The 12,781-nt window shown below is 36.0% G+C and overlaps 1 protein-coding gene across 3 annotated transcripts in view; it reads right to left on the bottom strand.

The window, feature by feature from the left end:
* The window catches only part of PDE1A (phosphodiesterase 1A), a 395,971-nt gene that overhangs the window by 307,346 nt on the left and 75,844 nt on the right, over positions 1–12,781 (bottom strand). The window contains exon 1 of one of the 3 annotated variants that reach the window (XM_070802679.1): positions 48–532. The exons of the other annotated variants lie outside the window; for them this stretch is intronic. Coding sequence (XP_070658780.1) covers positions 48–100 — 53 coding nt within the window. The 5' untranslated portion in view covers positions 101–532. Of the gene's footprint in view, positions 1–47; positions 533–12,781 lie in introns of those variants that run through there. 3 annotated transcript variants of the gene reach the window in all.

Genomic DNA, 12,781 nt, shown 5'->3' with positions numbered 1-12,781 from the left:
ATTTTTCCTGATAGCCCTGGAGCCATCTAGGATACATCATGACTTACCTAAAGATGGGTCTTTGGAGATGTTTCCTCCTGATTGTGACATGGTCATCCATTTAAAGGTGAAAGTTTAGCTTGTTCCTGGAAACCACTCCAGAAATCCAGGGAGAGAATGTGGAAGCTTATCCTGATCTATTGTCCTGCAAGGAGCCCAGAAGGCAAAAGTAGTTTCCTCTTTCTCTTTTTGGGTGCTGGGAGAAAACTTCCCTGCTCTCTGCCAGCTGAGCAATGTGTCCATAGAGGCCACATAAGACAGGCACGATGGGGCACTCCCCCACAGAGCAGGGTGTGCAGAAACACCAAGAGTCACGTTGACATGGGCAAGAGAAGTGCACGGGACCCTCGGAAACGGAACAAAACAAACAGAAGCCTTCCTGCCCCTGTGGCACCCAGGTAGGAGCTCCCTAAGTTATCGCAGCCATGAGAGCACTCCTTCCACATGCTGGTCAAGCTCGGAAAAGCTAAGTCCCTCCCTGTCTTTAAAACAGCCCGTTCAGAGGCTCAACTTTTTTTCTTCAAAATAAAAGTTGTACAGCTGGTTCAGCAGTCCCATGTGAGTACCCTCAGAAAGTTTGTTCTGTTAAAATAAGAACTGTATACAAATTAATGAAGAGAGATGGGCTGAAGCTGCATGGCTGGCTTTGCTCTGAGAGATTATAATTATTTTACAATCTTGCTTTTATTCATGCTGGATGAAGTGTGGAGATAACTCATCATTTTTGGCACTCATAACCTAATAACCTACACTTGGCTAAAGTCAAAGATGCCATTTCAACTGATAGAAACCTTGTGAAGCTGGCCAGAGCTACAAAAGTTAGAAAAACAAAAATTGCTCAATTCCATCAGTGACACTGTACCCAAATGCAGCTTTTCAACTAAGAAGGGACACTGCAAAAAGATATGAAAACACACACACACATCACATTTTTTTTTAGTTCCCAAAACTCCCTAGGAACCTAAGGTTTTTATATTATAAAATAAAATTTTAATTTATGAAAATAAAAAGGAAGAAAAGCAAGTTTAAGAGAGAAGTTGTAAATAACTGAAAATAAACATTAAAAATTGTTTTACTTGGAAGACAGACTCACACTGCAGGGACTTTTGTTCAAGTTACAAATAAGGTGAATCCTCATATTTTAATATAACATTCTGGAGACATTCTTGTATTTAAATCACTAAAAAATTTCTTCTCAATCAGTAATGCCATGAGATTCCAGGCTAGAGGTTTGTTATGAAAAAAAAAAAAAAAATTCTCAAGTCATGATTAAATGTTTTAAAAGTACATGTGTTAAAAGGAACACACATGCTTTCACTGAATGATCCATAAAAATAAGATTTAAATGTCACAGAGGGCGATATTCTCTATATGATAGCAGTGTGTAGCTCTTAGCAGCCTCCAGATATGTCCACAGAAGCAAGAACACCTTTTTATTTTCCTCCCACATGAGAGACACAGAAAAAGAGAATTAAAAATAAATCACTGATTACATTGAGCAGTTCTAATCCATGCTAGGAAATGGAATCAGTCTGAGAAAGCACTGAACTAAAAATAAAATAAATGGCTCTAGTCCTAGTTCTATTATGAATATGCTGGGCCATTGTGAGAAAATTTCTTGACTTATCGGAGCTCCAGTTTCTGTTTGTAAAATAAAGTTAAAACATTAGTTGAATTCTTTGTTCCTGTTCAGCTTTAGTCATTCCAACAGACTCTTTCTAAGTATGATTAGTCTGCTTCTTGCAGAGATGCTAGCATAGGCCTTATGGTACCTGATACTCAAAAAAATACATTTTTATTATGTGAAGTTATAAATAAAAAGGAAGATAATTTTATATTATATATTTATGTAGCTATTATGTATTAATATAATTGTGTATAAATCAAGGTTTTCTTCACCATCAATAAGCATTCAATCATAATTTGACATGTGTGCAATACTGCAGTTATATCCAGAGACCATCTACATGCAAACTGATACGCAGACCTTAGGGTAGTGGCTTCATTACAACCATATGCTTTTGCTTTCTTTGTATATGTAATAGCATATTATACAGATCTTCTGGAAAGATTTCTGCATTTACGGATGGCATTCGATTTCTGTACTCATGGTTTATCTATATCACTATTAATTTAGCATAATACCCCTGAGGAACAACTCAAGAGAAAAGCAAGCCTCTCAACTTTTAAAAAATAACTTTCACTTTGTCTACTTTTGATTTAGAAAAGTGTGATGACTTCTTCATTAACATGTTGGAAGGAACTCAACAAAATACTAATAAACATCTAGCCAAGGTACAATTCAAATAACAAGCAAGCATACAATCTTACTTGAGGCTCAAGCCTTGATTATTAACCACAGAATCTGAAAGCTACTAAACTAATTACAGAAAATCCATAACATCATTCTTTGCATTAGGTTCATATTCTTTTTGCTCTGAAGTTAAAGTAGAAAACTTAGATTCTCACTTACATCAAGCACTAAATTTATTTTAAAATCCAATCTTAAAACTTAAGGAGCCATAAGAAGATAATAGTAACTTAAATAGTCACTTGACACAAAGAAAAATAACTATTTCTTAAAAGTTTTTATTAACATTTTTTCAAACAGCATTTAAACTTAATATTGGAAGGAAAAGTTTGCTTTATTAACTTAATGTAGTATTCAGTAAGATGAAATAACCTCACTATTGTTGCTTAAATTGCAAAAATATAGTCTTCAACACGACTATACTGTGAAAAATGCTAAAACTTATCATACATGCTATCTCCTAGTAAAATATGCTAAGTATAGTATATTTTGAATAGTTTTTCCAGGGGTTAGCTGTCAGAAATCATTTTTATATTTTTTCTATTAAGGTGAACTCTCAGTGTGACTTAGCCTAACACTTTTACCACTACTCTCTGCACACACACATACCCCCATACATATACAGGCACACTTTCCCCAACTCAGCACCGTTAGACTGTTATAATAGGTGCTCAATAAATATTTCTTAATTTATTAGAATTCTTAGCACAAAACACAGAACATATCCATCATAACCAACTCATTTTATATGATGAAAAACATGGGTCAACTTGCATGATTTTTCCAACCAAGTGGATACTAAGTATGTCATGGCATTTTGTGTGAAGCCTCATAGAAAATGATAAACTTTACTTTTTCTTGTTTTTTTTATTGTAATAATCTATTCTTTGGCCCTGTTTGTAATATACAAGAGCTAAACAACATGCAATAGTAGAAAAACCATATAGTACTGTGAATATGTCAGTCCAAGAACTGGAAAAATGAATGCAGCTACTGGTTATTACTTTACCACAGAACTCTAGTCAAATATCAGTCTGAGACAAAGTATGTGTGCTTTTTTTCCAATACAATTCAATTAAACACAATGATACAAGGTATATGTTTAAGTGAGTTTTTAAATTAAGTGGAGAAAGAGGAAGGAAGTACAAGAAAGAAATGATCAGATGGGATTCTAGACTTTCTAGTTGTATGCATATGATATGATTTAATTTAAAATTTTGTACAGGTTTCACACTGATGATGAAGCTAGTTGATGGATGGTACAGCTGGGATATGAACTCGGATGCCTTGTTCTGAGCCCCTGCTTATACCCCTACTGAGTAGGGGTAAAATGTAGGCACTGGGTCCTTTCCTGGCTATCACTCACATTCTAAAGAGAAACAAAAGAAACTAACCCCTCTGATGAGTGCCTATTCTTCTTCTAATCCTCATCCATACTTAAACATCACTGCATGACCTGTTATGTTTCCAATACTTACAAGAGCCAGCCCAAGAAATGGTCTATTGATATCGAAGTGAAATAATCAATGAATATGTTCTACAAAGATCTGAATGGAAACTCTTTTCCATTATAAACAGCCTTGAACTAATGTCAAGGAACACATATTTAAATCCCAACTTTAGCAGTGATTTCCTCTTGAGATCTATGAATATCTGTTTCCTTACCAGCTAAAAGTAAGATGTCAGGCTAGATGACCACTAAGATCCTTTCCAGTCCTAACTTTTTGTGACTCTATGACTGACATATGTCAAGTTATTTAAACTTAGTGTCCAAGCAAGAATAAACTCTGTAATCATTTTTAGCTTTTCTTGACCACAACAAGGTCATGCATACCACCAGAATACTTTTCATTACTACTGTTGTGAAATTAAAGCTAACATACTACTATTGAATGTGCAACTACATATTCATTTTTCTAATTAGGCAGTTTTCTTTCTTTCTATAGCTTCAACTGGGAACTAGTCTCACTTGAATGTGAGTTCCAGGAAGACAAAGGTTAGTGTCTGTTGTATTCCCTGAGCGCAATACATAAGAGGCATGAATGTGTGCTCAGTCACTTTAGTCAGGTCTGACTCTTTGCAACTCTATGGACGGTAGCCCACCAGGCCCCTCTGTCCATGGGATTCTCCAGGCAAGAATACTGGAGTGGGTTACCATGTCCTCCTCTAAGGATCTTCCCAACCCAAGAATCAAACCTCTCTCTGTCTCCTGCATTACAGGCAGATTCTTTACCACTGAGCCACTAGGGAAGCCCATGTAAAAGACAGTCATGGTTATTTACTGAATGAATGAACACAAAGTGTAATTAGTGCTACCTCATTATATTCTTGTATACTCTTTTTCTAAAAACTTGATCATATCTGGTAAATGTTCAGTGTTATGTATTTCCTCCAACCCACTATTTTTCTTCAAAGAGGTATCTGAGTTTATAGACAGGTGGGCTTCTTTGACCTTTTAGCGGCAGAAAAAAGGTAGCCTCAAACCCAAACCAGCAGGTTCCAGCTCCCCTTTGTGTTCTCTGGAATCTGCAACAACGTCCTTTAACTGTCTGGTCACTTCACTCCCTGCTGGCATCTCCTGCTGAAATCTGTAGCTGGTCTGTTCGATTGGCTCAGCCTGGGAACGGTGGTCATCTCCTCCTCATTGTGCCCAATCTCAGCCTTCACTGCAAGACTCTGTCTCAGTCTTTCAACTTGGCTAACATTAACCCCTCTCACCACACTGCATGAGGCAAATGGATGCCTTTCGTCAAAAAGAAAGAAAGAAAATGACATTGTTCCCATTATGTCATGAAGCTTTCTTATTCATTCATTCCAGTGGGTACATAGTGAGGAACTATACCACGATATTAACCATCTGCTCTGTCTAGCCCTCACCCACCTATACTTCCATCTCGAAACCCTAGCACTTAGGTTAATTCTTCCCTAGCCATATTGACATTTTGTTCCTCAAACACTCCACACTCTTCCGTGCCTCTTCCCCATGTCCTGTTCCCTCTGCCTAAAATGTTCTTTCTCCTGCTCACTGTGCATATGTAGCTGCAATCTCCCCGCCTCACAGAGGTGTCTCCTCTGGCAAGCCCATATGAATTTTATATACCTTCAGTACTCTGTTTCCCTCAAAGCAAGTATCATAGTTTGCATTATATTCGTTTATAAATCCATCTGTTCAATAAATGAATATGTTCTTTCTGCAGCATGCAATAAACTGAGGAAAAGATCAGAACATCTAACTGTTTCTGACTATCTTAAAAATAAATCCAGTCAAGTTACTCTGAAAATGTGTTTGTCCTCATGTGTGTCTGTAATAACCTAAAAATAAACTCACTGATGTCTTGCAATGCTGCAAAACATTTTCTGATAATTACATATGTGTTTCATCTTAAAATATTTGTCATTATACTTCTTCAAATCAGAAACTCTACTTATCTGAGAATAAATACAATAGGAATATTAAAATTGACAAGGCAACTAAAAATCACTTTGGAAATGGTTCTCAATTTGACTAAGAAATGTTTTTTGCCTTAGGGGCAAAAAGCACCTACCTAGCTAAGAGATTGAAATTAGATTTTCTTATCTTGTGTGTTAAACTTAACACTTATTGGTCATTTAGTCATATAAAAAATGTATCAGAATTATTTTCTAAAATTAATTAATAAAGAAGACCAGGTTTATAGCTTCAAGTGGCAAGGAAAAACTGTTCTTCAAATTGGCTAACCCTTTAGCCTGGTATAAGAACTGAGCCTTTTCACTTCAAATAGTAGGACAAATTCCTCTTTGTCATTGAAGTATACAAACAGGTCAACTAAAGTTTGATTGGTTCCACTTAGTACTCACACAAGTTCTGACAGCCTTTAGTGCTGGCAGTCATTCAACTTCCTTTAAATGAATGTGACATTCTGTGAAAATACCATCATCATCATCAACAACAACAAAGAGAATCATTTAAAAAATATTCTCACAGCCAATCACCAACACACCAATGTGTATCAAGCAACATCAAATCTACTATAAAAGGAAATGGCTTTTGCATAGTGAGTAAACATAGTGAATAAACATTACAAAAAGAGATCTCCTTAATATAAAATGCTCTTGGAGTCAGAGGACTAAGAAAGAGATGGTGGGACAGAGGCTTGAAGGATGAATACATATCAACAAGCAGGCTAAGAGGAAAGGCAAGCAGGGTATTTTCATCCCTAAGCATGAGGCAGCAACACAGAATTTGGAGGGCATACGATGACTGCAGCAGTGTGGAGTAATTCCTATCACATTAGCCTGTAGAACCACAGACTGCACCATCACAAAACAAGAGTGGTCGCAATTAGGAAAATAATGTGATATCACAGTTTAAAGGCATTTGAGTCAAAGGATTCCTTTACTCTCCAAATACATCAAAAGTGTTATCTGCAATTTTTCAGTCAGTGGAAGTTGTCCAAAGGTAGTTAAACACCGAGGCTGGCTGAGTTTCCTTCTAGATCTGAAATTCATCACTAAATCATTAACTTAGCATCAGTACTGAGTCATCATTACCAGCTTTCCTCCATATTTTAAGCTTGGTTTCAACATGACTTTAAATCCAATTAGCAGTTTTTAAAAAATCTGTCTCAAGCTTCCAGTAATGCCTATGAATAAATGTGTGGAGTTACCACCAAGAAATGAATTGAATCAATGTCAGTAAGTGGAAAATTCCTAAATGCTAACCTATCGACTCTCCAAGATTTTAGAATTGGACAGAAATAGAGATAATCGTGACTTTGAATAGAAACAGCCACTCAGTTTGCCAAGCTTATAATAACATGTGTGGTGGGTTCTATATTTTGATAAATAACTCAAATGTATTTGCTTACACCTTTTTAAAATAAAAACTCTTATTTTATAATAAGTCCTGGGTGTTCAATGGAAGGACTGATGCTAAAGCTGAAACTCCAATTCTTGGCCACCTCATGCGAAGAGTTGACTCATTGGAAAAGACTCTCATGCTGGGAGGGATTGGGGGCAGGAGGAGAAGGGGATGACAGAGGATGAGATGGTTGGATGGCATCACTGACTCAATGGACATGGGTTTGGGTGGACTCTGGGAGTTGGTGATGGACAGGGAAGCCTGGCATGCTGCGATTCATGGGGTTGCAAAGAGTCGGACACGACTGAGCGACTAAACTGAACTGAACTGAACTGATAGGCCATACATACTTTGTACCTTTACATCCATTCATTTCTCAAAAACCTCAGTCCAGCTTCAGCTTTTCTTTCTACTTCTGCTGACTTTCTTCTACTCCACATCCACTGAAATGATCTGTCCTTACCAATCTCATCTCTGGCTTAAATATCTTATTTTTCATATCAATACATCACTTCTATCAATTATTCCATGACATATTATACTTATCATAATTTATTTTTACATTCATTTAATTAAAATCTAAATTTAAATTCATAGAGGATTTAAACTGATCGCTGAATATTTTCCCAAGCCCAACACCAAACACACTTTCTACTGTATCACCTGACACAAGGTCTGATACCTTATCAAAATATTGGAAATGATATCTGTCTTAGAAATCCTGCATCTTTTCTAAAAATTATTAACTTCTATCAAGCTGTATAGTCATAAAATGCCAGTCTTCCCCCATCTATTCTTTTCTCCATCTAGCCCAGTGGAAAGTGGAAGGGGGTTGGTATGTGTTTATCAATCATTTACTCTATGTTAGACAGAATACCTTACATGCACTATTTCAGTTAATTCTACACAGTACACCTAGAAAGCAGATTCTCTTACTTTCAAGGCACACTCAAGAAACTAGAGTTGAGAAAAACTATATATTTTTTCAGCCAAAGGCTGTATATCTTATATTTTACAGTAAAAGGGTTTAAATCCAGTTCTGTCTGATGCTGATATTTTAATTCTTACTAACACTGCCTCCTCATGATCACATTAGAATGTGTTTTAATAGCAGCCTTAAAGAAAAGGCATTTTAGTTTACTACCACAGTTTGAAAAACATAATACACTGACCATTTGAATTAGGTACACCCCTAGAGAGAACACAGGCTTAATTTCAGAGACACATTAGCTCGCTTTGGGTCATTCTCACAATAGACGCCTCACACATACATGGATAAGTGAACCCCAAAAAGCAGAAGAAAAATAGAAAATTAAACATCAAGATCTTAAAGCTTAAGTTTTACTATTCTTTGCTGTATAATCTGTATTGAAGAAGAATGGATAAATAAAACTGGTCAAAATATCACTGAGAAACTAGGAGGGGAAAAAGGGCCAGATTAAATATATAAATGAAGTTGTGGTTCTATCCCCAATATACAGAATGGCTCTGCAATACTGAGATGTATGTATATAATGCAATCCTCTCTTTAAAATCATGTTCACAAGAAATCCAAATCATTAAAAAATTAATCCATTAATTAGAATTCCCTACCCTCTTTCAAAACAGCATTATTAGAAACTTAACTTTCACCAGAAAGTTGCATGGGTCATAGACTTGTAAAGTTCAGAGTTGCGTTACCTACCCTCTATATTCTACTACAAGGATAATATTGACAACTGCTGCTTCACTAAGAACATCCTATGAGCCAGGCACTTCTGAAGACTCTACAAAACTTACTACATTGAATTCTCCTGACAGCAACTTGGGATAGGAGTTGGATCTCTCTTTTAGAGAAAGCTAATGTTGCGCAACTGGGACTGGTCAAGCAAAGATTTAAGCCCAGGACCGCTCTCCTCCATCGCCTGTGCATTTAATGACTCCCTTGATCGGGGCTAATATGATTCACTGTGATTTCCTTTTCTCTGTTCCTCAAGGTCACTTTGTATTTTTTAATCTTCTCCCTCTCCTTTTGTTGCTGCTTCATGAACAATTCCCTTTTCCAATGATGAGCTCCAAGATCATCAGTTCTAACCTTCTTAAAATTGTGGCTGCTTGTGAATTCACTCTCCTCAGTTGTTCGACAAATACAGAACACTGTTATTGTTTTAAATGTACACATTGTCTCAGTATAAGAGCTCATGGACTTTTATTTTTGGCCTTGAGGTAATGAGTTACTTGTTATAAATAGAATCATAGACTCCTGGAATCCGAAGAAACTTTTGCCATTAAGTTTTTCACCTTCCAAACCTTTGCAGAATCCCTCTTGCTTTTCCTCTCAGAAAGGGCTTACAAAGCCTCGGAGCTGGAAGAAGTGAATCTGCTGTTTCTTTGATCTCCATCTCCTAATATGAGAGTTTCATCTTGTTGAATGTTATTTCTGTTTCAAGATAGAGACTTTTGTATACTAACCTCTACACCTGGTACACAATCAAACAACAGTCTCTTCCAGCAACAAAGGGAAAACTGGCTGTGTTGGGAGTACAGAAAAGTAGTATTTAGTCTCAATGTAGTTATTGTTTATGCACATTGAAAATTTTTATTTTAGGTAAATTTTTTGCCTTTTATACACTACCTTTAAAGATAGCACAGCTTAATTTCACTAGCCAATGTGACAAAGGATGTACTAAAGGTTAAGAGAACAATGATTATTAAAACAGAGGCTCTTTCCTCAGGGAGCACAAGTTTAAATAACCCACTTTTAAAAGCAACTTCAATCCAATTCAATAAGTGATTTAATAAAATAAAAGGGACAGAAGAAACTCAGAAGGGGGAGAAATAAAGACTCGCAGAGGAATTTATTATATTTTAGCCAAGTTTTATCCAGTAAGTAGAAGTTCAGCAAGGAAGAATTGTTTACTAGCAAGATGAAGTGAAGAAAGTCTAGGCAAAGGAAGATGAAAAACAATACAGAAGCATGAAATACCATAGTTTCACGAACTGGTAGGTATCTTGCTATGACTGAGGATATAGGTGTGAGGGAGAGTAGCAGGAAATAAAGCTGGAAAATCAACAAATGTCAAATTGTATGTGCCATATAGGGAGCTCAGACTATATCCAACAAGCAATGGGTAGTCACTGGTGGGCTATAGTCAGGGAAATGGCACCTTCAGCTTTTCAGTCTTGGAAAATCTTACTGATAAAACTGTGGGAGACATTTTTAGAAGAGTAAGTCCAGGTAGAGTGGTAGCAGTAAAAGGTCTGTGAGAGTAATCTTGGTAAGAGATGATAATGACCTAAAGTAAGGCAAAGACATAATTGGAAAAGAAAGAGCCTCTTCCAGATACTAACAGGTATAAAGCATTAAGTGAAGTGAAAGTGCCAGTCACTCAGTCATGTTTGACTCCTTGTGACCCCATGAACTGTGGCCCAACAGGCTCCTCTGTCCATGGAATTATCCAGGCAGGAATACTGGAATGGGTTGCCATTCTCTTCTCCAGATGATATTGCCGACCCAGGGATCAAACCCAGTCTCCTGCATTGCAGGCAGATTCTTTACCATCTGAGCCACCAGGGAAGCCATAAAGCATAGGGCTTAGTGAATGATTTCGTATACTGAATGAGAAAAGAGAGGATTTAAAGACAATATTTTCATTTCTGGCTTATTATCTAAGTGGATGGTAACACCACCATCTGGGAAGAACCAAATAGTAAAAAGAGCAATAATGAAGGTATAAAAAAGTATAATGAAAGTATAAAAAAGGAAAATAATACATAATGAAAGTATAAAATAATATAAATAATGAAAGTATAAAAAAGAAAAAAGTATAATCAAAAGTTCATTGATGGGGCATAATAAATTTGCAATACCAAAGGATGGCCCAAATGGAGATGTTTCACGGACAAGTAGATATTTAAATTACAGGGAGAGAGTAAAGAAATCAGTTATAGAGATAAAATATGCATGTGGAAGGTGGAGGTGTTGCTACCTAAGTATAAAACTATGAATGTGGATAATATTGCTCAGAGAGAACATGTAAGTTAGAGGAGTGAAGACTCAAGAATAAAACCTGACATACAGAGGGAAGCATATCCAGTGAAGATCTCAGAGACACTAGAAAGTTGGAGGGGAAGTTCGTCCTACAACAAAAGAGGAGGGAAGAGGGAGAGAAAGGTGTCACTAGTACCAAATGTGCAGAGCAATTAAAAAGAGAAAAAATTAAAACTTTAAAGAGAAGTGAAAAAAAATCAGAAATGCCTCTATCAAAGTTATCAACGTAAAAGTGACTGGTGGCCTTAACAAAAGCAGTTTCTATGCTGGAACAATCATATGTTCAGTAGACAAAAGTTCTTTAGTTTATTTTCTCTTTTTTAGCTTAAAACACCACTTTTAACAGACATTCCATTTTCATGTTTATTTGGCCCAGAGTCTCTTCTCTTCTGCAGATTTTTGTGCCCCGGTATCACACGGGCTTATTTAACAAAGTTTTCAGTATGCTTGAACACTGGGTAGTACCAGTCCTCCTTCAGTCTTTCCCCCTTCCCTCAAAATTTTTTTCAGTACATATACAAGTTATTCTCCTGCAAAAATGTATTCTTCCATATCATTTTTTCTTCTTTTATCAAATATAAAAAATTAAAGAGCCAGGAGCCAGTTTTTCATGATTGGAGAAGGGAACTCCACATATGGGAAAGTGAAAGACTAGAATATATTCTGTGATGTTGCAAAGAAGTTGGACACAGTGGTATGAACTATAGGTAGTAAATATAAGTCTAGCTATGTTCATTGAGGAGGCTGAGAAGCAATGAGACACCATTAACAATGAACATGACAATCACCTACATTGTGTTTCCTATATACCTCTCACTACTAAAAGAAATCAGAATTCCTTAAGAAACAGGCTGAATCTAGGGCTGGGGTAGGAAAGTACAAGATAAACCTATAAGGAAACATTCAAAGAATGCAGAGGACAGAAAAAAATAGGAAACAGCTTAAAGAGGCTACATTGATTAAATATGGGAAATTTGAGCACCAAAATAAATAATGATTATAATCTATTGTTACCCATTGAATAAAATAATAATTATATATATATATATATATATATATATGTATATATTTTAGAGATAAAGAAAGTGATAAATGGAGCAAAATATAAACAATTTCTCCTGGAGTTCCTTGTACTATTCCTGCAATTTTTCTTAAACTTTAAAATCTTATGAAATGAAAAAAAAATGTTTAATATTGTTACAACTTTAATTTTTAAATCTGGATTGAAATCTTAGACTTTGAAAAAGCAAAGTACAATTGACTTTTCATTGTAATTTATAATTCAGCATTACCTTTAAATTTTGTATCTTACAATAAAATTTGCAGATCAAAACATAATATCATTTTTCAGAAGCAAGGTTAACTTCAGGAGAATGACACCTGTGTGTTATTTATGTTCATAATTATTTTGTAAAGGCAAATGATCAGTAGTAAACGAGTAATCTACTACCCTGGCTGAGTCGTAAGCCCAACCAAATGTTCTCCCTTCATAAAGGTTTCCCTTAGCTCTTCAAGTAGGAATAATCGTCTAACTCTTAGCTTATATACCACTGTTTCTTTT

The sequence above is a fragment of the Bos indicus genome, chromosome 2 (assembly GCF_029378745.1).
Source record: "Bos indicus isolate NIAB-ARS_2022 breed Sahiwal x Tharparkar chromosome 2, NIAB-ARS_B.indTharparkar_mat_pri_1.0, whole genome shotgun sequence".
Lineage (NCBI taxonomy): Eukaryota > Metazoa > Chordata > Mammalia > Artiodactyla > Bovidae > Bos > Bos indicus.
The sequence above is the reverse complement of the archived record's forward strand: the minus strand, read 5'-3'. Positions and strand labels throughout refer to the sequence as shown.